Source organism: Formica exsecta, unplaced genomic scaffold (assembly GCF_003651465.1).
Source record: "Formica exsecta isolate Colony F162 unplaced genomic scaffold, ASM365146v1 scaffold3, whole genome shotgun sequence".
Classification (NCBI taxonomy): Eukaryota; Metazoa; Arthropoda; class Insecta; order Hymenoptera; family Formicidae; genus Formica; species Formica exsecta.
The window spans coordinates 1,209,346-1,235,521 of NW_021850256.1; the positions used below are offsets into that span (position 1 = coordinate 1,209,346).

A 26,176-nucleotide genomic window follows, 5' to 3' on the forward strand; every position below is an offset into this window, starting at 1 on the left:
GCCTCTTCTATTGATTCAAACCGGCGATTCTTCGTCAAATCTTTTAATTGAAGAAAGAGATAAAAATCAGCAAGAGCGAGATCCGGAAAGTATAAAGATAGCGGAAGTACAAAAAGAATCATTATTCGTTGATGTATATACGGCCTTTTTCGAAGCGTTTATGCAACTCATAAATCTGTGTACGCGTGACATTTCATCATCATATGCTTCATATAGCAAATTAAGGGTCTCATGGTCAGTTACAATAAATATTTTCTCAAGTTTCATATACAATTTAATGTTTATTTGCGCTGCTCACGATGCATCTTTGAAATTCGATTGCTGTCGGTAACAGTGTTTTATAAAGTGCGATAGTACTTTTGACAGTTGTACTGACTGCCGTTTAGTAACCTTTTCTCAATATGTCTACTAACATCTTGTATGCATGCGAACAAGTCACATTTATTTATTTATTTAAACATTTATTATTACAAAACAATATGCAAAGTTCGGTTTATTTTTTACTCTATCTCATATAAAAAACTGACAATTCCAAATATTTCTGTCAATTAGCAATATTATATACAGGTTGAATTACATACATTAAAAGATGCTACTTCTAATAAATCTTAAGATATATATTTCATAAAAAAATTGTTTCAAATAAAAATTACTTTATTTCGAGACAAACATCCTGCAATCGACACGATTTTGTTCCAAATACATAAGTTTTCGCATTCAATGCTTCAAAGTCACATTTGTTTTCTTATAAATAGAATTATGTGCTTTTTCTTACATAAATCGAGTCTCTCCATCATTCTGCATATAAAAATATTAACATAGAATCATAAAAAAATCTAGAGTTTATGAGATATTTTATGATTTATTGTGATATATTGTGATATAAGTTACAAGATATCTTATAAATTGAGTAAAATAATTGATATCTTTATATTTCTATAAATGCAACATTGCATTTGCAAGATGCAATTGCATATCATTTCTTAAATGCAAATATACATTTTTAATATCGATCAATTTAGCTTATTATTTAATGTATAAAAGTATTAAAATAAAGTCTTTAGAAAAAATGAATATTTTACAAGATATACATTTTGTCACAACATATCAAAATAAATTAGGAAATATATCTCATAGATTTTTAATCTTCATATTTTTAGAGGTGGAATGATGAAGAAAATGAACTTATGTAAAAAAAAAAACATATGATTTATTTAAAAAACAGAGATAATTCTGTAATTTCGGAAGTGGTACCACTTATTGTTAGGACAAAATTGTGTTTACTATAGAATGTCTCTTTCAAAACTAAACAATATATGTTTTTGTCATTTTTTTTTTTATACGACATTTAATGACAATTTCTAATAATTTATCCTCTATGTGTGAAATGTGATATAATACGTGTGTGTATTTATTTATGTAATAAACTCCACATATTTTTTTTTTTTTTTTTTTTTTTGGAAAGCCAATATGAATTTCATAGTCAAACTATACATATATTTTTTTAAAAAGCTTATCTTATTGCATTTAGACATTACTAATATATAGTAGGGTTAGTATTACAAGATGAACAGGAGAAAGTAATAAGTTTATAATTAGAGGACAGAAACTTCAGATAGAGGGAAACATGCTTTTAATAGGTTTGGTTGATTACAAAAATTATGACATATTAATTCAATTTAAAATGTTTCAATATTTACTTTACTGTAAAATTTTCAATATTGTTGCATCGTGTATAGATTATTATCTGTATCGTTATGTGTAATAATTTCTCTTTTTACTGTTATGAAATGCTCATTATCAAAACTTTAAGTTGCAGGGCACCCTGTCTTTTATACCTATAATTATCGCCATAACTATGTATAAATAGCTTATCCATTTGTTTACATACATATACATAGCTATGTATATATTATATATATATATATATATATATATTATTTATACTCTCGTGCATATAAATATATTTTCTTAATCATTTCAATATGAACACCGTACAGTTTATAATACGAGATATCATTCTCTTCAATAAAAAAATTTCATTAATGTTTCATTATTTCCAACTATCAAACTCGATTTTATATTGGGTTTAAGCTCGAGTCATTGGGCAAGCCACAAGCAGAAGTCTTCTTTGACCTTCTGAAGGAAAGAAGATATAAAGCTTAATATTGTTCCTTGCTTTATTTTATATTAACTTCATAGAATATTTAAAGATTTATCGCGACGTTTTTGGTAGCATACTTCAGTCTAGTTTTTTTTTTTTCTTTTCATGATGCAACCAGCAATGCGTGCATATGTATTATAAATACCAATATATTTTCCTAGTCTCTAAATTAACGAATCGTTCGTGCTATTTATAGACCAAGAGTGCCCTTTTATATGTATGTGACGATTAATTTTCAAATAATTACTGTGCTGTTTGTTGCTGTATTTCGATCTTTTCTACTGTCATATCCGGATTCATAGCGGTGGCTTCTTGTATTGCCTCTGCTAAAGCTCGATCGTGATCAATCGGATCACCATCCGATTGTATCGTTATCTTCTGTTCCACTCGTGTCTCAACTACGCCATCTTTCTCCGTTTTATACTGTAACCAGCAATTAATAACAAAATATATAATCATATATTGATATAAATAACATATTAGTAGAATAATATACAAACCGTGATAGTTTCAACAGTACGGGTTTTACTGGATATAGTCTGTGTACTGACTATTTCTCCTGTTGCGCTATAGTTACCATCTTCACTCTCGAGAGCTACTTTTCTTGCTTCGGTTGTCACTACGGGTACCGTCGTCGTCGTCGTCACATTACTCTCTGGTTCTCCCGTATAAACATGCTTCTCAGTTGCAATAACAGCTGGATCTCCCTGGATCAAAATTTATTTACAGATCTTTTATTTGAAAATCCGTTAAAACAAAAAATATATTATTTTTGAAAATAGCAGAAATCACAATATAAAATTAATGTTCTGTCTCTGCGTATAAAAAAATAAGACATAAATTACATTTCTTTAAACATTATACAATACAAAGATACAAAGCAAAAATACCTTAATGCAATGCACTGCATTGGGTTAGCTGCTAAAACAAACTAGACCAAAATATTTCGTGTTTATGAATACCTGTAATCCTGCTGCTCTTAAATATGCACAATCTTCTGCTCCATATATTAATAGAGGAAACTGATTTAATTATTTGATCCGACTATTATTTGATTACCTGATAATATTGATTGTAGAAAGCCTGTTGGTCATCATCAAGATCAATCGGTGTGCCTGAATCTCCGCTGCTTGAACTCGATGTACTTAATCTTCGTAAGAACAGCTACGCCATGCAACGTGTTAACCAAGCCACACAAATTTTATTTGTAACAAAAATAAATAAAAATAAATAATTATAAAAATATGAATATGACTAAATGTGTTGTTAATTGAATTATTGTTAAATCAGGAATTATATTGTTTATAATTAATTTATAAAATATTAACGATATTTTATATGACTTTTATAATTTATGCATCTAATAAAGTGTTAAAATAATGCAATTTTAAAAAAATATTCAGAATAGTTAGAATTAAATATTAAATATGTGACACAAGTAAATATTGTGTATATGTGAAGCAATCTTATATTTGTGCTATGATCATATGTATATACAGCACAATGTTACATGAAATGATAAAAACTTAAATGATAGTTAAATCAAAATCCAAAAAATATCCATGTAGCAATTTACAAAAACGCTTACATGCTTCACTTATTAATTTCAAGCGCGTAACCTGAAAAAGAAATATCCAGAAATTACCTGTTCGCCAGAAAGCACGTGACTCGTGGTTCGAACTTCTTGCGTTACTACTCGTTGCTCTTGCCTCGTTGCACTGGTCGCAGTTGTATGTGCTACAGTCTTTTCCTCTACCTAATATGAAAAGTAAATTATAGCAAGTAGCAAATAATAATACTTAGGCAAAAATAAAATTTAAAAAATATACATATATAAAAGATATAAAAATAACTTTTACACTACAACAAAATTTATTTCTATTGTGTGAGTGTGTACGTACACAAATCTTGTTTTTTAATTTTCTAAAATATGTTTTAAATTAATATGTATATATATATATATACATATGTGTGTGTACGTACACACATGCACACATGCAAATGCAGCACAAACTTCAAATATGTAAATTCTCATTAATTAATATCCTACATATAATGGCACTAATAATACTAATTACAAACCTGACTTGTTTTTTGATTCTTTTCAAGATCTTCATGCATCAGGGCAGTACGTGTAGTGACCGCTGTTGCTGTCATATATGGAGTTCTACCATCATCCGATGCCTCTGCCTAAATATAACTACGATGTGACTAAGATCTCAAAACATACAACTAATGATAAACAATTATTAAAAAATGTAAGTATGAGGAAGGTAACCAGTAAGTATGTAAGAATGTAATCTTTATGCAAGTGTTAAATCATGTTTTGTAAAGCACAAGGTCAATTGTAAAGCAAGTTTATACAAAATGATTGTATTCGTATAAAATTATACAAAGATAATAGCTGCTGCAACGTTTACAAAACAATTTAAGTTCTTCGTGAAAAAATATTTACTATATATATACTATATACTTTCTTTATTAAAGAAAGTAGATATCTCTAAATCTGCAAAAAAATGGGTGCGATAAATCGCTTGCGTCAAATTACTCAACAAATATAAATAAATTTACTGTTTAGTACTAGTTTCTACATGAATTTACAAAAAAATATGAGATATTTAAAGTTGCAAAAAAATTGAAATTAATACTAAACAGTGAATTCATTTATATTTGTCGTAATTTATTGTAATAATTTATTGTAAACCATTTATCGCAAACACTTTTTTGCGAATTCAAAAGTATCCATTCCATTTAAACAATTATTATCAAATTTTGAAGATTTTAACTACACATTCATTCAAAACAGATGTATCATTAAATTTCATGCAATACATTTGGAACATAAATGAAAAAAAGAGGTATTCTATATAGCATTGGCTAACGGCAAAAATTACTATATGTAATTATAGACATGCAAGTCTTATGTTTGTCAAAATTATGTCTGATATTATATTAGATTTTCGACTTGAAAAGGTGAATTATAATATTTAATCTAGTTTTATTTTTTTCAAGCATATCACCTTGTTGACGTGAGTAGATACTGTAACTTGGCCTGTGCCACCTGGTGTAAGATCCTCGATTTTTTCTTGAATATTTTGCGTCACACCTTCCTGATCCTTGACTACCGATTGTTTAGTTGTCGTTTTCACGATTGTCGGTGTCGTAGTCGAAATTGCAGACTTTTTCAATTTCGCGGAAATAGACTTTAGTGGCTCTTGTAAATCTTTCAGAATCGTCGTGCTATCCATCGGTTGGTTATTGTTTCCATATATCACACCGTCCTTCACGTACGATCCATCCTCAGAAAAGAGTTCCTGATTATACAGTTTTCCGAACTTGTCATGTATTTTGCCGTCTTTAACGAAACCACCATCGGTTCCGAAAGGTGCTCGTACGATCGGCTTTTCATTCTTATCACATACGAGTCCTTTATGCACCATCGTGATAGTTATAAAATATTTGTCGAGTGGTTTTCCGGTAGGCGTGCAAATTATTCCATCTTTGACAATGTTTCCTTCGTCATCGAAATTTGCTTGTTTCACCGGTTTACCAGTTTTATCTACCACGACTCCTTGTACAATTTTCAGACCTTCTGATCCGAATGCTTCCTGAGTTAGCGGCTGACCGTTCGCGTCGAGAACCTTGCCGTTCTTTATAAAACTGCTTTCTGGTGGCAAGGCTCCCTGAGAAAGAGGCTTTCCATTACGTCCGTAAATTAAACCATCTTTAATGAAGTTACCATCATGACCGTAAATATTTTGATTTAAGTATCCTCCTGTGTGATCGTAAATCCTGCCGTTTTTGATTACGTTACCGTCATTATCAAAATTGCCCGATTTGAGTGGTTTCCCATCATCGTCGCATACTAAGCCGTAACGAACGGATGTGACAGTAATTATAGTCCGTCTTCTGTTTAACGGCTTTCCATTTGGCCCATATAGTAAACCGTTTTTTATATAACTACCATCATTGCCAAACGTACCGTGACTGAGTAGTTTTCTGTTCTTTCCATAAATAACGCCGTTTTCGATGAAACTACCTTCGATACCGAACGAAATATGATTCAAGGGTTTTCCATCTTTGCCGTATATTTTACCTTCTTCGATGTAGCTATCATTAGGTAACTCAGATCCTGCATTCAGCAATTGGCCTCCCCAGCCATATACGAGACCATCTCGAATATAACATCCATCCGGCTTGAACGCACCTTGTCTCAACAATTGTCCGTTTTTGTCATAGACTACTCCGTCTTGTATATAACATCCGTCAGGTATCAGCGAGGGTAAATTCTTCGGATTTCCGTGGTTATCCACAATTTTTCCGTTGTTAATCGCTATATTGTCTGGACCTTTATCGTCTTGTGTCAAAGGTTTATTGTCTCTACCTATGATAATACCGTTTCGAATTGTGTTACCGTCAGGACCAAACACGCCTTGTAACACGATCCTACCGTCTTTTCCGTGAACCAATCCTCCCGCTATGTATGAGCCGTCAGATCCAAATGATTCTCTATTCAAAGGTTTTCCCGAATGATTGAATATTACTCCGTTAACGATAAAGCTGTCCTCTGGCAAAACTGCATTCAAGTTTAATGGTTTTTTGTCATTGCCATAAATAAGACCATCTTTGATGTAACTGCCATCCGGTTTGAAAAATGAGAACTTTACTAATTTGCCATCCATATTATATATCTTACCATCCCTAATAGCTGCACCTTCGGATACTAATGAATCTTGATTAAGTGGCTTTCCGTTTTTCGCATAAATAATACCTTTCTTTATATAGCTTCCATTCGAACCAAACGATTCCTGTTTTGCTGGCTTACCATCTTTGCCTAGAACGGTGCCATCCTTCACTATCAATCCTTCAGGGCCGAGATTAATATTTGACATTATTGTATTGTCCGCATTGTACAATATACCTTCTTTAATTATAAGATCATCGGGCTTAAAAAGACCTTGGGATAGTGGTTTGTTATTTCTACCATACACTAATCCCTCTTTGATAAAATGACCATCAGTTATCAATGGAATTTGATTCAAGAGTCTGCCATTCTCTGCGTATATCATACCGTCTTTCACGAAACTACCATTCGATTTGTAAAACGCGTGCTTAATAGGTTTCCCATCTTTACCAACCACTTTTCCATCCTTTAAGTGAGCACCGCTCGGTAGCAAAGATCCTTGAGTCAAGAATTTTCCATCTTTCGAGTAAATTATGCCATCTTTTATGATAGATCCGTCAGAACTAAAAGATTCATGCTTGATCAATTTATTGTCTTTCGAGTAAGTTTTTCCCTCTATAACAGTATGGCCTTCCACACCTAATTTCCCGGCATTAAGCAATTTTCCGTCTCGTCCATGAATTAAACCATCGCAGATAAATGTGTTGTCAGGTACAATTGCAATTTGCATCAAAGGTTTGCCTTCTTCATTACATACTATACCGGCAACTATGTACTTTCCATCTGTATCATACGATCCCTGAGTCATAGGTTTGGAATTAGATGTAAAGATGAGACCTTCTTTCACATATGTTCCATCTGTACCTAATTGACAGTGTTCAACTGGTTTGCCATTCTTCAAGAGTATTTTTCCCTCTTTTACTATTGCGTGATTCGGCCCGAGGAAAGATTGTTTTACTGCTTCACCATTGGGAGAATAAATAATACCATTCTTTATTAAATTTCTATCTGTACCTAATATTTCTTGATAGAAAGGTTTGTTATCTTTCCCGGTAATTATACCGTTGCTAATGTGAACTCCGTGTGGCCCGAAATCGGCTTTTTTTAGCAGCTTATCATCTTTCCCGCAAACTTTACCGTCTATTATTTTGCTATCATATGGTCCAAGATTACTCTGATCTAATAGTTTACCCTCTTTGGTATAAATCATACCTCCGATGATTCTCGAACCATCGGGAAGAGGCAAAATGTGATAGTCTGGTTTAAATTCTGCTGATATTGGCGGCACTATTGCAGCTTGATTGGTACTATCTTCATGTTGACATTCACCAGCAATGAAAATCGCTGTTTGATCCTTATCAGTGTCTTTTGTAACATTCTTTTGTTGCTCCTTAAGGGCAGCAGACTCTACATAATTGAGCCCGGGTGTCTTTAACCCTGATGCTTGCTTGTCCGCTTCTTTCGTTTTTCTCTTTTCTGCAGATTCTGCTACCTTTTTCTCTTCTCCCGGAGCATAGTTAAATGCCAATCCTGTAGCTTTCCGACTAGCTGAAGTAGGTGATGAGTGATCTTGTATTCCTGGCGATGCGGGTCGATCTTCGTACGTAAAACCGTGCGAGGTAAATGGCTTTTTTGTTGGCGAAGCTTCCGTTTCTTCATAATCGTAAGGTTTCGTGTAACCAGGTAATTGAGAAGATTTTGTAGGATGCTGTTTTTTTTCCATATCTGTTTCTTTATCGATCTCTTTTTCTTGCTTTTCCAACATGGAAAGATTCGATTCAACATCACTCTTGTCTATAGATTCATCGAGTTCTTTGCCCTTTTTCTGTTTCTTATCTTTATCCTTTTTCGCAAACAGGAAACCGCCGACAGGACTCTTAGACAATATATAAAAATACATGCAGTACAAAAACATGCTATACATGTAATGTATAATTTATATAAAAAATATGTTTCACATTTAATCGAAACTGATATCTACATATTAAATGCAAATTTATTATTTATGCAGAAGTAGAAATTAATGTTCGCGTGCATATTTAAATTATAATTTAAACTATATAAACATATGTACATTCAATTGAAAACTAATTACACGTTTTCAATTAAACATTTTTTAACATTATTGAAAATTGATGCTAAACATTTAATTGAATAATATTTAAAAATAATAGTAAAAAATAATAAACTCTATATCTCTGAATATTACTTGAAAAATTAAAAAATAAAAACTAAAATTAAATATTTAAAAGTCTTTTGTCTAATCATGTATATATATTCTATAAAAATATAGAAAAACAGCGATATGCGTACAACACAATATAAGCTTACCTTAACTTTTTCCTTTTTTTCTCTAATTTTTTGGGGCGTTTCTTTATCCTTCTTTTTCAATTCTTTTTTAGACAATAATTTGTCATCAATGTCATTAATCAGATCAGTATTATTCAGATCATTGTGATTTTCTTTTTCATTTTCATTTTGTTTATCCTTCTTCTTCTTTGATAGATTACCGGGCGGTAGGACAGCTATTCCTCCGACCGGTTTCTACAAGTAAATTTATTCAATCACACGTTACTTCATGCATCAAGCCACTACTTTGCTAAAATAATACTAAAACTTACAGGAAAAATCACGTTTAAAGATGCAATACATGCTCTATGCACAACATATGAGCTTCTCAAAATATGTGTATTTGTCGTGGTTTGTTATGTTAAATTTATCTCGTATATCATATATAGAAAATTTTTATTTAATGTGTAACATTATATATATATATATATATGTATATGTATAATTGCACAACAATAGTACTTACATATACATTTAAATAACGTTCATATTAAACAATAGCCGCCATAAAGTAACTTTATCCAAGTCTCATTAAAATTTATAAATTTACATAATAATCAACACGACAAAATAATTTTCTAAGTTTTTACCTGCATGCTTGCATTGCTAATATTACTAAATAGATAAGTAACACTTTATATTGATAGCCGTATGAATTTTTATGAGTACAAATTTAAAAAAAAAGCAACATGCATTGAAAAAAACAAAACGTGTGCGATATTACACATACAAAAAATAATATTAGATAAATATAAGGGATGCTCCCGGGTTAAATGGCCAAACTTGAAATATGAATGTAGGCCTCCAAAACAAACAAAAAATTTTCCTCTGTAGTATGCTCGCAAACGCTTCGTTCAAGAGATATTGATTTCTTAAGTTATAGAACTATAGAAATGAATAATGTCGAAATAATTTACTTTTATCCTTTTTATTGCTTTACAGTACTCAAAATTTAATTATTAAATATTTTGATAAAATAATGGCCTCCAACCCGGAGACAAGCATTGCACCTATCGATGAGAAAACGAATAGCTGATTGACATTGTGCTTTCTTTGCACGCTTGCATCCTCTATTTTAGCTTTACAGTGCAAACACAAGCCTGTCAATAATCTTCAATCTAAAAAATTAAAAAAAAAAGAAAAAAAACGATATTATTCATTCCTATAGTTCTGACTTAAAAGGTCAATATCTAGACTTAAATATCAATATCTCTTGAACAAAGTATTTGCGAGCATACTTGCAGAGGAAAATTATTTTTGTAGGTCCTAAATTCATATTTTAAATTTTGCCATTTAACCTGGGAGCACCCTGTGTAATTATATATACGTGTGTATGTGTGTGTGTGTGTCATTATAAAATAAACTGTAGCAGACGTATTAGCTACAATTTTTTATACCTTTCTCTCACGGTCCGCGTCATATTCTCCTTCAAGGCTACTGGTACTGCTAGCTGATGTTGTTCCAGCACTGGTTTTTCGTGTAAGCTATTGATGTTAGTTAATGATTATAACATACTCTCTCTATCAATATGTTCCAAAAATAGAAAATATTAATTTTTCAAGACTTAAGCTTTCTAATGTGATAGAGATCTTTATAATTTTACTTATGTACTGATTGTGAGTTCAATTCTACTCTTATATCTCAAACAATACATGTGATACGCGATTCTCTAATATGTGTTGTATGATATAAATTGACATGCTTTTGTTGCATTGACATGCAACATTATATAATAAATCCAAATTTGTGTAGAGGAAAGAGGAATAAGATGACAGAATGGGTAAGATAAGGAGTTGATAATTTTTATAAGATTTCTTCGCGCACGTGAATTTGTGTGTGTGTACGTGTGTGTATGCGCGCGCGCGCGCGTGGATAACTATAGATGTAGATGTATGTAAATTCCCATTCTTAGCATTACCCACGATCTACGATGAGAACGTGAGTTATCCCTTTGGAATGCTTGATTATTAATGTGAGTCTTCTTACTTCTCACATGGTTGTTAGTCTCTGTCCGTCCGTTCGTCTAGTAAGCGTGCACATGTGTGTATGCGTTTGATTGGAAAAGAATTGCTCAAGATTTACGTAATCCAAACAAATAAAACAAATAAAAAATTTAATCCGAAACCAATCGAAAATATTGGATACAAAAACAAATTTCTTAATTCTTTTTATTTCTTTTTCATCTGTTGAATACATGCTGAAATGTTCAAAGAACAGTTTCATCGCGTATTATTAGCCTCATTTTTATTTTTTTATGCAAAACTGTAAACGTTATCATTATATTAGACATACACACACGTGAGAGATGAGGGAACTCACGGTAATCAAGCACTACGAACGTGAGAGACAAGGGGACTCACGGTAATCAAACACTCCGAACGTAAAAGGCAAAGGAATTCACGGCAATCAAGCACCCCGAACGTGAGAAATAAGAAGGCTCATCAAGCGCTTCAAAGGGATCAAATACGCGTCATGTCCTTATCATTAATCCTGGATAATGCTTTGGATCAATCTCTATTGACTCACTTATACATCAATGGAGAACGTAAGGCACAATTGTTGTTTTATTACTTTTCTGATAGAAACTTTTGCAAGAATATTGTATAAATGTTGTTGCGCTCTTAATTTATGAAATTTGTACATTATATCGCGTAAATTTTTTTATGTATTAATGGTATTGTTTTTTAATAATTAAATATTTAATTTGAAAGCGCGAACATTTCAAAATTACAGCGCATATCGTTTATAAATTTTGCTGCGAGTCATTTTCACATTCACATGTTGAAATTTATGCGTACTCTACATTCTAGCAATTTTTTAAATATAAAAAGAATTTTTATCTCCCTCTCTCTCTAATACAAACGTATAAATATATTACCTTCTCTTTTTGTTTCTTTATTGGGCTAGGCCGTCGGTCTATATGTTCTATATCATCAGGAAGTGTCTCAGGCTCATAGCTCATAGTATGCCGTTTGCTTGGTTCGGAACCATATGTTTCAACTGATTTAGGCCCACCTAATGCTATACAAGGCAGTCACACTACTTCAACATCTCAGTATTGCAGATAGATTTAAGGATATAATTATAAAAAGGCACTTGTGGTTTATAATAAATATTTTGAAAAAACTCATGCTTATGCAAGCTTGTGTATGCCCTAGTGGAAAACTTTTAAATCAGACATGTATCTGAATAAACATATAATATGAATTGCAGCAATTAAAGTTTCTACTAAATCATTATTTGCAAGTGATAAAAATTTTATTTACCATCCATGCTTCTAGATGCGAGGCGTCGGCCACTCAAAGTCCTCTCGAATTGCGGAGGTTGTCTATCAATAGGGGTTTTCTTCGTTTCGTAATGAGTTCTTCCAGAATATCGAAAACGAGATCCCAGATATGGAATTAATCCCACTTTCTTCACAGGCTCTGGACTCATAAGTCTATAAAAATAAAAATTTCTCATTTGATTAAAATGTGTGCCATGAATTTAAAAAAATGCTACTTACAATTATTACTTACCTGAAGAAAGTATGATGCTCCACACACACTTTCCATAATTTTTTTGCTGCTCTGTGATTTGCCAATTTGAATCCAATTGTAGATTCAAACTGTTCAAAGTCACCTGGTCTAATTTTAATGTAGAAATTATGTCTTTTGTAAGATATTTTTAATATCTTTGGCCAGGCAAATCTATTAATTCTTAAACAATCTCTATAAACAAGAAGGCCTGAAGCGCATACACCTAACATTATATCAACACCTTCCGAATCTTTTGCGGGATGAAGATCTACGCCATACATAGCTAATTTTTTCGCATTTTCGAGATAATGGAGTTCCGCTTCGGCGGGTGTTTGACCTCTGTAACATAGCCAAAAAATTACTATTTAATTAAACAATAACTATTATGCTATGTTTCCTCATCCTACAAATTGAAACACAGTTGTTTATACAAAAACGAAACTAACTTATGTGTTTTATGGAGATCCATCACTTTCTCGATTAATTCAGGCGTTTGGTTAGGTGCAAACTTAAAATCTTTCAAATATGTTCTTCCATGTTCTTCAGGATCATAATCTCCAATTTCTGACTGAACCAGATAGGAGCCTAAGAGAGCATGTGTCACAAAAGAACAAAGTAGACGACCTGTAATAATATCGTTTCTGATTTGTAGACACAGTTGATAACGCGTAATATCTTCTTGCAATTGAGCTGGGTCTGGTGGGTAAAATTTCACTTCAAAATTAAACTTCCATGGTTCAGCTAAAATCATACATTAACTTTAGAGGAAATACTCCCACATATTATTATCTATCATTATATCAATAATGATTTTTTTTGTTTGAGTTTTCATACTTTTTATAAATTTTATAATTCTCTTATAAAGATCCAACCAATTGCGAGAATCGTGTCTGTCTTCGTAAATAAGACCAAAATAATCTTTCTCCAGTAAATTCATGCTTTGACAAATCATATCGAGAAGTTCTTGGCCTCTCGCCTTTCTCTGCAATAAATCCAATATATCTAACATTAACATCAAATAAACAGAATATAATTTTTTTCATTTATATACATATAATAAACATGATCAAAACTTTTGCACACTCACATCGATGTAGTAATCCCGTACAGTACCGTCTAGAAGGGTAATTTTGGCAAGAGCCATTTTTCCTTTGCTAACCGGGCTCTTGGTGGGCGAGTTTGTACCGGTTCCATTTTCCGCCATTGCTTCGGTCGGAGCATCAGTAGTCTTTTGCTCTTCCGGCATATTTCCGCTTTATTTTATATCCGATTTTATATCTAAAATTAAACACATTATTTTTTCTCCATAATAGTAAAACAACCGCGAAAGAATATATAAATTATATTCGTCGATAAGGAAATTATTCTGAATCATGAAAGCAGCAATCTTTAGCTCCCTTTATTTCTATGTTCCAAAATATCAAAATATACATATGTATATTTAGCTATAAAATTACTATATACTGAAGGAAAAGGCTTTAGGTATAACCAGAGACTTATCTTAATACTTTTCTACAATCTTTCGGTAATATCGCCAGAATAAAGAAGGTCTCGTGTCAACACGATATCTCGCTATATAAATCGCATCTAAACCTGGTGCCACACGGAGAAATAATCAATATTTCGTGAGGGTTCTTCAAATGTACGCTTGTCACGCAGCGCATATGCCGATTATGATTTTATTATTAATGAAGAATGAAGAATGAAGATATATATAGTTTTTGATTGGAGATTCATTGAACTATAAATAGGATGCGTATTCTTGAACTTCATAACGAATAAAAGGACAAAATAATAAACAGGGTGAATAAAAAGATTTATGAACAGTCTGACCAAACTTTAGTAGTGTACTCTACTGATTATAAGAATAAAAAAAGTTCATTCAGGCATTCAGAAAAGCTTTCATTTTTTTATTTTTATAATTTTTTTTCATTCATTCCAAATTACAGACTTCTTAAGATATTTGCTCTTTCAATTGCAATCCATTTTTTCTTATTAGAACATTTCAAGAGCACTATTTATACTATTTCAATTCTCAATTTACAAGTTCTCCTGTATTGTTTAGGGCTTTAAAATGATTTAAAATACGCCAAAATATTTAAACGTATCCAACTATCGATGAGATGGCTGTGAGGCAAGTATTATTGGTCAAGGGGAGATCACATTTTGTATATTTATTTTAATTAAAATGATTTATTTGCAGTTTACATTAATTGCAATATTATAATAATGATAATATAGCAAATTTACAAAATTCATTACTAATATCTTAAGAAGCCTGCAATTCGAAATTAATAAATTTGTATGCGATAGCCTTCAAAAATGTGCATCAGTGCGTACTAGAACATCCCTATTGAATTCGCTATTAGTTACAATTGCTGCTGAATCAGTGCTATCAGTGCATGAAACGATAGTCGTTAACATTCCGGAGATCTCACAATGCACTTTTAAGGACACACACATTCGCATTTGCAAGATTAACGTGCTCTTAAGAATACGGCTTGCTGGAATTCGCACACTTTCGAAACATGCAACGAGATTGAAAGTATTGATGATCAGGACATAAGCCTCTCCTTGATTAGATAAAATAACAGCTCGACATTTTTTATTCTACACCGATTTGGCGATTGAGTCGACGGGATTAATAAGCTCTTAAGCAACAAGAAAAAATACTAACGATAAGTATACAAATGAAAATATTTTACTTGGGGTAAAAAAACATCTTATTAGTAATTTTAATGAGTTTAATTTTAAACATGTTTATAATTTGCTTCGGTAAATACACACGCTGATAATATAGTTAAAAAAACACAAGAGAAAAACTAACTGCATTTCCCGTAGTCTTTTTGATGCTGAATATGACTTCCAAACTGCTCCATTACAATTTTAAGAAATTTGCGATTAAAATCGCAAAAAAGCAATTTAACGTATTTTAACGTATAATTAATATAATTTAACATATTTTAAGAGTAATATAGCTACGGTATGCAAAGTGTTGGAGAAGTTTCACTACAATCAAAATTAAGTATAATAATATACCTATATTATTAAGACTTTCACTCCTCAAAAGAAATTTTTTGATTATAGCTAATATAATTTTAATATTTTATTCTTTTTTCATTTTTTTCATATTAGTCATTCTTGTCTTAGGGATATATGTGTCATATGCCGAAACATTAATAAAAGCATGAAAATTTCGTAGACTGTTCTATTATTTCTTCTGAATATCTGTGCAAAACCTAAGCACAATTCTCTTAACGGTTTGGAAATTATTTAAATTTAAAGTTACTATTAATTCTTATAAAAAATCGCGTATTATAGCACTTATTGACAAATTTGACAAGGAAAAAACATTGCCACAGCGAAACAAAAATTTTCACATATATTAAGAAAACTCTAATAAATATTTGTGCAAAACTTGATTTAGATCCACTTACTCGTTTAAAAATTATTTACTAAAAATTATAGAAAGATATTATCTATCTCTCTTTCTGTTTTTGCAAATTATTCGTTTTTTTTTTTTTGTTTCTTGCAGTTGTATCCAGAAGGTATTCATGATCAAACATTTTTGTCATAAATTAGGAAAAATATTCTTTTATGAAAACGACAAAAACCATATTATTTTGTGATTACTTTAATTCTTTTTATAATCCGGATTTATTTATTTGATTTTTCAAACAATATAAACGTAAGAAATATCTTTTTTTTGTTAATTTTAACAGTTTTTTGCTTCTATTGTACAGCCAAAATATCCTTAACTTCTGTGTTTAACCAATGGTACAAAAATAATGGATGTCCAGACAGAACAAAGTTCAGACGTACGAATTTGGAAAGTGTCATCATCACTGGAAGTGGGCGGCCTTTACGCATGTTCTTTACTGGACTGATGAGATAATACTGGTGATTACTGGTCGCGAAATGACACGGCAGCGACGACCACGGCAACAGCAACGGCAACAGCGACGATCGCGCGCACGTATTCTAACAATAAGTTTTGAAATAAATTAGATTTTATTTATTTCGACGTTATAATCTGCCTGTTCTCATATAAAAAATAAATGCATATGCTAGCAAGAGCAAACGCATAAAATACAATATACTTTGATTACGTCATGCACAAGCACGCGTGATTCACGCCGAGGAGATGTACGTGCGTAATTTATAATAATTACGAGGGCGTTTCTGTGTGTATTGTATCGACATTCGACCAGAGCTACAAGAGTCATTATTATGGAGAACGTGTTTTGTCCTGCATCACAATGGAAGATACCACAAAATTTCAATGAATATCACAATGCACAAAGTGCACAGAAATAAAAATGCAAAATAAAACTTGAGATGTTTACAAATCATAATTAGAATTAGTATCATTTTTTAATATATTTTTTCCTATCCAAGTTAGAATTTTTTTGGTTTAATTCAATTCAAATGATTTTGAGAGATGATTTCGAAATAGAACATGGAGATAGAGCGCGAAAGGTTAATTTAGCATAAAAGATCATGGCGGAAGAGAAATATGCTGATAGAAAAAAAACACAACTGTGCGCAAAAATTAACATCCAGCTTATCCAAGTTCATTGCAAATCATACCAGTCACTGCTAATTGTAAGCAATGCCACATAGTAAACCACGCCTATCTACGTTTATTTTCCAAGTACTGAGCTTGATCAGATATCTCATTGTCGCTATTTCCATTACAGATGCTTGTGACATAGCTACATGATCAATTAAACTCATAACATAACATCTTTAACGAGGCATATTAATAGATCAAAACTACTATTTAAAACCATGTTATTTGAAGGATTTTAGAAGAACATCATAAGATTAATAAAATAAAGAAATCAAAGATGCCAAATATAAAGAAGAGCTTAATAATTTATAAATTTATTAAATTATATATTTGTATTCTAACACCATCATGTACTTGAAAATATACGCGCACAATATTTCCGCAATTAAAATTGTCAATCAAAGTGTAAAATTAAATTTTTACCGTATAACTGAAAAAAAAAAGATCATGTTTAATGCTAAAAAATTGTAACGCGAATTATATTAAATTCGCGTTTCAGTAGATCTAGATCTCTCCTCACAGAATAATACAAGGATTCAGTGAATTGTACATTTCGACAATTGCAGTTGTTAATTGCGATTCGCACAATGTGAAAGTCGCGTATTTAATGAATAATTATTCACTTTTATCAAGTAACCGTGTTTTCAAAATTTTAAGACGTTCACATGTCTCATTGTGTTTCAAATCTAAAAATGAACTGAAAACGGAAAAAGACTGGTCTGCAATTTCACAGTTTAAATGCACATGAAAGAGGAAAAAAGACGATGTACATTATAAAACTATGATTTCGTAGCATTACTGAAAATGTATCTTGCAGGTATGTGTATATGTATATATGCAAGTTGTGTACATATCATAATTATATTAAAAAATATATATACAAATACTTTAGTTAAATACACAATTGTTATAAATATAGATCATACGTTATATTTAATATAATAATTTTAATGTTAAAATATAATATATATAATACAAAAATTAAATTATATAGTCATATAGTGCATACAAGTTATTAAGTGTATAAGCTCCTAATTGACGCACTTTTCTGATATCAGCATTTAAAAAAAAAAAAAATAAATTTAAGTAATAAAATATAATTTGAAGTATTGAAACACAATACTTTCGTGTATAATTATTTTGTGTGGATGAGTAAAATATATATTAAAACAATATTCTCTGTACATCAGTTTTTGGAATAGGCATGTAGACTTGGCTTTCTTTTTTTCTACCTTTCTTTGAAAAAATTTGAACGTAACGGTGATCGCAATCAAATATAATTTCGCATCGAAAATATCAGAACAAGCTTTCACGGTTTAGCATTCAAGCAATACACATAGATTTATTCCAAACAAAATAGCAATGATTTAAGCTTAAATTGAAATTAAAGATTGAATGAAGCTTATAATTGCTTTTTCGACGTAAAACAATAATCTTTGAGTAAAATTTTAGAATATTTTTAAAATTTTAGAATCTTTATAAAAAGTATGTTGCAAATGTGAAATTTTCGATAAAAATTTGAAAAATTTATATAGTCTTCGTACGTCGTCGCGTCACACTTCGTACGTCGTCGCGTCACACTTTTATACTCACGTATATTGTTCCTTCTGAAACACCCGGTATATACACGGGATATCCCCGTAATCGATTCATACTATTGACGCTCGATACCTATTCGGTCATATACAACACCTCTCATGTAACCCATTCTTCTTTTTGTCATATTGCGTGACTGTTATACGTGCGTTACTCATATATATGTAAACAATACGCATGGCGTGACGGTTCGGTGATGTAAAAACAACAACGCAATTAATCAAGTAATGAGGTTCTTCGTACATGGACTATAAATGAGTATTTGTCAAAATTCATACCAGTATCAATATAATTATTCTCGCTTAAAAAATGTATATAACTATGTTTTCAGACTCTATGAAATTTTCGATCAGATCAATACATCCCGACAACATGTGTGCACCGCCGACTTGCACGCTCACAATAGTTTTCGCACCCCATTTTTTAGCGCTCCCTCCTTAATAAACGCAGTTATCGAATCTGCATTTTGTTCAAAGGCTTTTACATTGAATGCGTTGCAGTAGCCTGAGATTCGTTGAACTATTTAAATAGTTTAAAATCAAGTGCGGGATTCAAAAATAAATTTCATTTTAAAAAAAAGCGTGCTTGTGTCATAACATATGACTATCAATTACAAACAATATAAAGCAAGAGATTTTCCTCTTTAATGTACGACATCTGAATGTGAATCAAAGGCTTCGAAGTATCAATTTACATGGTCAGATGCATATACAGGGTGTTTCTGGAAAGTGACAATAAATTTAAAGAAGTGGTACGTCATTAAATGAAGTAACTTTTGTTAAACAATCCGTATCCGGCGATGTCTCCTTAAGGCCTTAAACCATCGGTTTTTGATCTTGTTGAACTTTTTTGCTCGATTTCTGTAAATTAAAATTATAAAACTCTATGATTTTAAATTTTATTTTTCTGTTTTATTACTGACGCTTACTGCATCGCATGACCTTGTTATCCTGGCGCCAGACTATGCGCATATCCTCGATTCGCAATTCGTGATTCGGAATAATTGACGAAAATTCGTCATTCGCTATTGTAGATTCTCCACATTATTCGCAATTCGTAGTTAATCATTCGTGAATTGTCATTTGCCATTTATAGTGAACATAATTTATCGTAATATTTCAACAAGAAAATGAATAAGCGATTCTGTATAATTTCGATAAATTATGAATGATATTTTTATTTGACTTTTTTACCTTCCAACATGAGTCATGGAAACATACAAACTACGAATCTGCACGCGTAGTGTAACGCTATATCCAAATCAACACGAATGAACTGATTCGTAGTGATTCGCACCCTTTTATTTCGTTGAAAAACCGCTCCGCTGGCGAATCAGTGCGAATGGCAAATCATGAATGCAAATGTGACGAATTTTCTCTCCACTATTTGTTGTCTACTTAAAAATTGTCTGTGTAAAAATGTCTATTAAATATCTAATAAAAAAATCCATTAAAAATCCATAAAAAAATATGGAATTTTACGAAATAAATTATTTAACTTTAATTATTTTATTATTTATTTAATTACGTTATTACGGATCACCAAATGTTTTTGTCATCATATATATATGACAATGTGACATATCTGTAATAATGCTATGTATTATTGCAAACGTATTTATAATAATACAGTATTTACAGATGTCTTCCATCTTAAAATTTACACATTTCTTAAACTGATTTATACATCTGTAGTTACAAATATTTAATTACAGATATGTAAGCCGATTTAGGAATCGTGTCAAATTAATATGAAAAAGAGAGAGAGAGAGAGAAATATATCTTTATACACACTGTATTATTATAAATACGTTTATAGTAATACATAACATTATTATAGGTATGTTACATTGCAATGTTACTGTGTGAAGGTAGCAATTTTAATATTACTGCAATCTCTTGCAGCAACATTGCAGCAATATTTTGGAATGTTCTGTGCTGTAACGGATTTTAAATTTATCGCCTCTTTCCGGAAACACCTTATAAGTATACTTGGCTTTATTCATGCTTTACATGTTTACATACATACATTTCATTCATTTCATACAGGTGTGTTTTATAGTTATATATATATATAATGCGAGAAATCATTTTTCTCAAAGTTAAATTTTACATCGTCGAAAGTACCTGTATTTTCGAACTTCATTCAAACGAACGTCGTCAATTTTTTCAATTGTTTCGACTACGACCCGATCGTACCGATATAATCGAAAATCATTGATCGCGAGGACGACAGGTCGTCCATTACGATACGGGAAACACCGCAATCAAGCGACCATGGAGGCGACAAAACCTCGATCTCCGCAGGACAGTCGGCGATATCGGAAGATGACACACTTACCTGTAGGACGCGGATACAGCCTCCGTATACGACGTACCAATGCGAAGAAGAAGCGCGGCGAACAATGATACGGACGACCAATATAGAGAGTCCGGCGGAGAGTAATTAGGGCTTGGTTCTCCGCGACCGAGATTCTTGTTTCTCGAAATTAAACCGAATAGAAAACGGGCACACACCAGCTATTCGCACTCGTAGTAGCGGGCACGCGTAAACAACTTTCTTTCTCTTTCTCTCTCGTGCCAACGAGATGAACGGCAGATAAGCCAGATAATTGTATTACAGTATCACAAAACGACGCCAAACGCAGGGGCCACGGCCCTCATTACCCGCGCCATTTTCAAATAGTCCATCGAGTGCGCAGCGAAGAAATTGTGTTTCGCGAGAATGACGCGGACGCCGCCCCGAAATTACCTTCGTTTCCTTTCGCTCCTCCCGTAGAATTCTAAACTACACGTAACTGTAAGAAGACAACGGTACACTCGACAACGTTACTTTATCGAATACCGCTACGGCACTGCCTTCGATTCGATATTCTTATGCGACCGCTGTCATAGCTGACGACGATTAGTGGCGACTAGGAAAAGCAGAATTTCTCCCATGACGCAATCGACAAGTATATACGCCCTATTTGTGCGCATTTTCTCCGCTAGATGGCGCTGCGACTCCGATAAAATAGGAAGGTCTTAAGCCCGTATCAGACTACGCATTGAAAATTGAGATCGAAGATTGAAGATTGAAATTTGACCAATCAGGATAAAGAAATTTTAGTTCCTTTTGCTCTGATTAGTCAAATTCCAATCTTCAATTTTCAGTGCGTTGTCTAATACGGGCTTTAATGCAGAAACTATAGCGATATTACTTTTTTTTTTTTTTTTTTTTTTTAACATAATGCTCTCTGTATAATGCTTACTTAAAAATATTTTAAATTATGCTTTGGCACCCAACAGTAGCATATTTATTTGGCATTATTTTATATACATTATATAATTTTTATTTATTATATAATTCTTCACTTTTCTCACTATATAATCTGTATAACACGTGTCACATAGAATCAGAGTAAAAAAGAAGGTTAGAATCACATGTATTGACTATATTTAAGGTTGGTTTGACGCATGTGCAGAAATTGTCACCTTAGTATACGTACATAAAATCGTGGTCATTTTTATATAAACAAGAAATTTAAGGAATTAGTAGTGTAGTAATATATAGACTTGTGGCAATATATATATATATATATACTCGATGCCTTAAACAAACCACTTTGATAAAAAGAGGAACTAGAGCCTTTTCGATCATTCTAATTAATTTATCGTTGATTAATTTACAAGGCCATTAACATCAAAATTTATGTATATTTACATATAATAAAAATTTTGCATTGGTCATTATGCAAGTTAATCAAATTAATCGAAGCTTGCTCGAAGTGACCTTCAACATAGAGAAACGAGAGAAATTTACATGACCTAAATATCTGGTTATCGTCACGTCGTTGCCGTTATAAATTGCATCCGGTATATTGTAGATGAAGGGAACGTAGATTATGGGAATCGAACGAAATTATTGGATTGACAAACTTCACGCGATCTTTTCGATCGAACTCGTGACTCGTAACAATGATTCTTCAGCGTAAGATGATATGTTATTGTGCTCGCCGATCGCAGCGTATGCCAATGATGATGTGTCAATGTTATATAACTCCATCATGATACATGTATCGTTATCTGTCATCCTTGAGTCGCGTTAAGGTCAGTATATCCTCTGTTATCACAGGGTGAGGTTGTCAATTGAACTGCACTGCCACTGATTTTTGTAAAACTTAGCTGGTATAAAAACAGCTTATACGATTATATTCTGTAAATATATTGAATATATATAATATATTATTCTCTCTCTCTCTCTCTCTCTTTTTCTTTCTATTTGACTAGCTCTTAAAAATATAATTTTTTATGCCATAAGAATGATTAATGTCAGTTACATAATTTTTTTTATTGCATATTATAGTAAATGTGTATTTATTATATTATAACTTATTAGAGATGCATTTAATAATATTGTATATATTAAATTGTACTTTCTCTTATATAACTTTGAAATAAATATTTAGAATTGTAAAGCTATATAAGTACATAAAATATATATATATAAAATATAAGATATATAGATTTATAGAAGATGCATGTGTGTGTGTATATATATATATTAATTTATATACATATGTATATATATACATACTTATAACAGAGTATTGCGCACTAAATAATGGCAAGCAAATCTTGGAATGTTTTGGTGACGGGAGGTGCTGGGTATATTGGTTCTCATACAGTTTTGGAATTATTACAAGGAGACCTTCAGGTGGTAGTAATTGATAACTGTAGCAATGCATATAAAGGTGAGGTATAAGAAGTCATTTGATAAAATTGAAACAATGATATATTGTAATCTATTGAATTAAATAATATATAAACAATGGTATACATTAAAATTATTTTCCACATTTAATTTTAACATATTTTCTACCAGGAATGTACTAAAAATATCTAGAAGTTTAAATTTTAACAATTATTTCTAATAACTTGATAATGTCTTTTCACACAATATATTTTTGCATATATAAAAGTTTTACAGATTTTTCAAGTTATCCTTTTCATATCCACAGACTTAAATTCTGAGAAACCAGAATGCCTCCTTAGAATAGAAAAAATGATAAATAAGAATATTCCATTTATCAACTGTGACATCACAAACATTAATGATTTAAGAAATGTATTTCAGAAGGTAAAGTATATTTATTGACTCTGATAGCTGATATTGTACAGTTGATATTTGCTGACAATACATGAGATTCAAACTAAAAATATTACAATTTTATTGCAGTATACTTTTCATAGTGTTATACACTTTGCTGCATTGAAGGCAGTTAGTGAATCATGTCAAAAACCACTCGAGTACTATAAGACTAATGTCAGTGGAACAATAAATTTATTAGAAGTTATGCGAGAGAACAATATAAAACATTTTATTTATTCAAGCAGTGCTACAGTTTATGGTGTACCTCAGCAACTTCCTTTAATGGAAGATATGAAAACTGGCAATTGCACAAATCCTTATGGGAAGACAAAGTTTATGGTTGAAGAAATATTAAAGGATTTGTGTATATCAGACAAGGTATATATATTATAATATATTACTTTGTAATCCATTTTAATAAGAAGTATTGCTTACAGGAATTTTCTGTTATATCTTTGAGATATTTTAATCCTGTTGGCGCACATCCCTCAGGTCAAATTGGAGAAGATCCTAATGGAATACCAAATAATTTAATGCCTTATATCGCACAAGTCTCTGTTGGAAAAAGGGACACATTATATGTTTATGGTAATGATTATGATACACCTGATGGCACAGGTAAAAGTTCAATATATTTCTGATTGGAGAAATTTAATTAGAAATAAATATCTTAATAGAAATGCATACTATATGCAAGAGTATATATCATAGAAAGAAAAATATTCAAAAGAAAGACAAGTATAGAGACAATTATAGTTAAAATCTTTTTTCCAATAACACATTTGCAGGTGTGCGTGACTATATTCATATTATGGATCTAGCAATAGGACATGTGAAAGCCATAATTTATCAAAAAACTCATAATCTAAGAGGATTTAAGCCGATAAATCTCGGTACTGGAAAAGGCTATTCTGTGCTTGAAGTTATACATGCATTTGAAAAAGCATCTGGAAAGAAAATCCCGTACAAAATAGTTGAACGTAGGCCAGGTGACATATCTGTTAGTTATGCGGATGCTAGTATCGCGAATAAAGAATTGAATTGGGTTGCAACAAAAAATATGGATGACATGTGTAAGATATAATAATTACTATAATAAATTAGTATTATAAATTAGTAGCAATGTAATACTAGTGTCAGACTATGCACGTATTTCTGATTCGTTTATAATTCGTGAAAAGTACGGGTGGAAGATTTGTCAAATTTGATCAATCAGATTTCTTTATATTATTCACGAATCACGACGCGCATAATTTGGCGTTAAATTAACAGTTATATAGAATAGTTTCTGTGCAGTCCTATAAAATATTCATTATAATGTTCTGAAATTAAAAGTATATTGATTTTTCTTCAGGCTTAGATACATGGAAATGGCAACAAAATAATCCAAATGGATATAAAAGCTAATAAGCATTATCTATTATGTTTAATTGACTTAAGCTTGGAGATATTACATTTTACCTTTCATATATTGTCAGAAAGATGAATGAAATCCTGGTGGTATATAGTTACCAAATATATTACCAAAGTTTAAACCAAAGCACATATAAGTAGTTATTTATCTTATATCTGCTATATTAAATGAATTTGATATGAAGATGATGAAAGTTTAAAAATCTTAAGATTTAAGAAGATATTTTATTCAGTACCTGGTACAACGGACAATTTTACTGAATATTTTAACATTTAATTACATGTATACAATTAAATTGTATCATTGCATTACTGTGACATTTTAAATAATTGCAAAGCGGGACTCCGATAACTATGATACTTTTCCAAATAAATATTTTTATCAATATTAATGTATATTTGTATATTTGTAATGTGCAACCTTCATGTCACAAGTGGCTTGCCAGATATGTGTATAGTCATAACTTTATATATGATGTAGAAACGTTTTTGTTACTTTCTTTAATTGCTACAAAAATTAGAAAAAAAACATAATAAAAGAATTAAATTTTATAATATATAAAGTCTCATACAACACACAAATATATAAGTAAAATACATAATATTGCATTAATACATATTGCATTTTATTGGACATAACAATATTATAAAATGTCATGAAAGAATTAAATCTTATATGCATAATTTTTTTCAATTGAATATATGAAATATATATTCAAGCAACACTTTTTATACAACTTTTTTTATAT

The 26,176-nt window shown here is 31.3% G+C and overlaps 2 protein-coding genes across 10 annotated transcripts; one reads left to right on the top strand and one right to left on the bottom strand.

Annotated features, from left to right (window-relative positions):
• Positions 1-261: 261 nt before the first annotated feature.
• Positions 262-21,863, bottom strand: LOC115237579. 5 transcript variants are annotated; one of them, XM_029810716.1, is made up of 16 exons: positions 21,225-21,851; positions 16,538-16,696; positions 13,803-13,993; positions 13,550-13,697; positions 13,162-13,456; positions 12,716-13,054; positions 12,464-12,636; positions 12,076-12,218; positions 10,595-10,681; positions 9,180-9,392; positions 5,185-8,724; positions 4,247-4,354; positions 3,810-3,920; positions 3,224-3,328; positions 2,665-2,871; positions 262-2,587 (listed from the first exon to the last, which is right to left on the bottom strand). In XM_029810716.1, exons 3-16 carry the CDS (start codon positions 13,959-13,961, stop codon positions 2,408-2,410), a joined length of 5,808 nt encoding a protein of 1,935 aa, XP_029666576.1. In that variant the 5' UTR covers positions 13,962-13,993; positions 16,538-16,696; positions 21,225-21,851; the 3' UTR covers positions 262-2,407. The 5 variants fall into 5 exon arrangements, with proteins under 5 accessions (XP_029666576.1, XP_029666578.1, XP_029666577.1 ...); XM_029810718.1 differs by having other exon boundaries at positions 21,636-21,850; XM_029810717.1 differs by lacking the exon at positions 16,538-16,696 and having other exon boundaries at positions 21,636-21,863.
• A 512-nt stretch (positions 21,864-22,375) lies between these two features.
• LOC115237583 (UDP-glucose 4-epimerase) lies at positions 22,376-25,813 on the top strand. 5 transcript variants are annotated; one of them, XM_029810724.1, is made up of 7 exons: positions 22,376-23,080; positions 23,469-23,616; positions 23,884-24,002; positions 24,102-24,392; positions 24,452-24,632; positions 24,803-25,087; positions 25,369-25,813. In XM_029810724.1, the coding sequence occupies exons 2-7, from the start codon at positions 23,487-23,489 to the stop codon at positions 25,419-25,421; spliced, it is 1,059 nt and encodes a 352-aa protein (XP_029666584.1). In that variant the 5' UTR covers positions 22,376-23,080; positions 23,469-23,486; the 3' UTR covers positions 25,422-25,813. The 5 variants fall into 5 exon arrangements, with proteins under 5 accessions (XP_029666584.1, XP_029666585.1, XP_029666587.1 ...); XM_029810725.1 differs by having other exon boundaries at positions 22,376-22,972; XM_029810726.1 differs by having other exon boundaries at positions 22,996-23,050.
• Positions 25,814-26,176: the final 363 nt, after the last annotated feature.

Bases quoted from the DNA above. Each gene is read 5' to 3' on its own strand.
- LOC115237579 (XM_029810717.1), bottom strand. From the start codon at position 13,961: ATGCCGGAAGAGCAAAAGACTACTGATGCTCCGACCGAAGCAATGGCG. The intron at 13,055-13,161 runs GTTAGTTTCGTT...GCTATGTTACAG, and splicing joins GATCTCCATAAAACACATAA to AGGTCAAACACCCGCCGAAG. The intron at 9,393-10,594 runs GTATAAAAAATT...ATTTACTTGTAG, and splicing joins ACGCGGACCGTGAGAGAAAG to AAACCGGTCGGAGGAATAGC.
- LOC115237583 (XM_029810724.1), top strand. From the start codon at position 23,487: ATGGCAAGCAAATCTTGGAATGTTTTGGTGACGGGAGGTGCTGGGTAT. The intron at 23,617-23,883 runs GTGAGGTATAAG...TCATATCCACAG, and splicing joins CTGTAGCAATGCATATAAAG to ACTTAAATTCTGAGAAACCA. The intron at 24,393-24,451 runs GTATATATATTA...TATTGCTTACAG, and splicing joins ATTTGTGTATATCAGACAAG to GAATTTTCTGTTATATCTTT.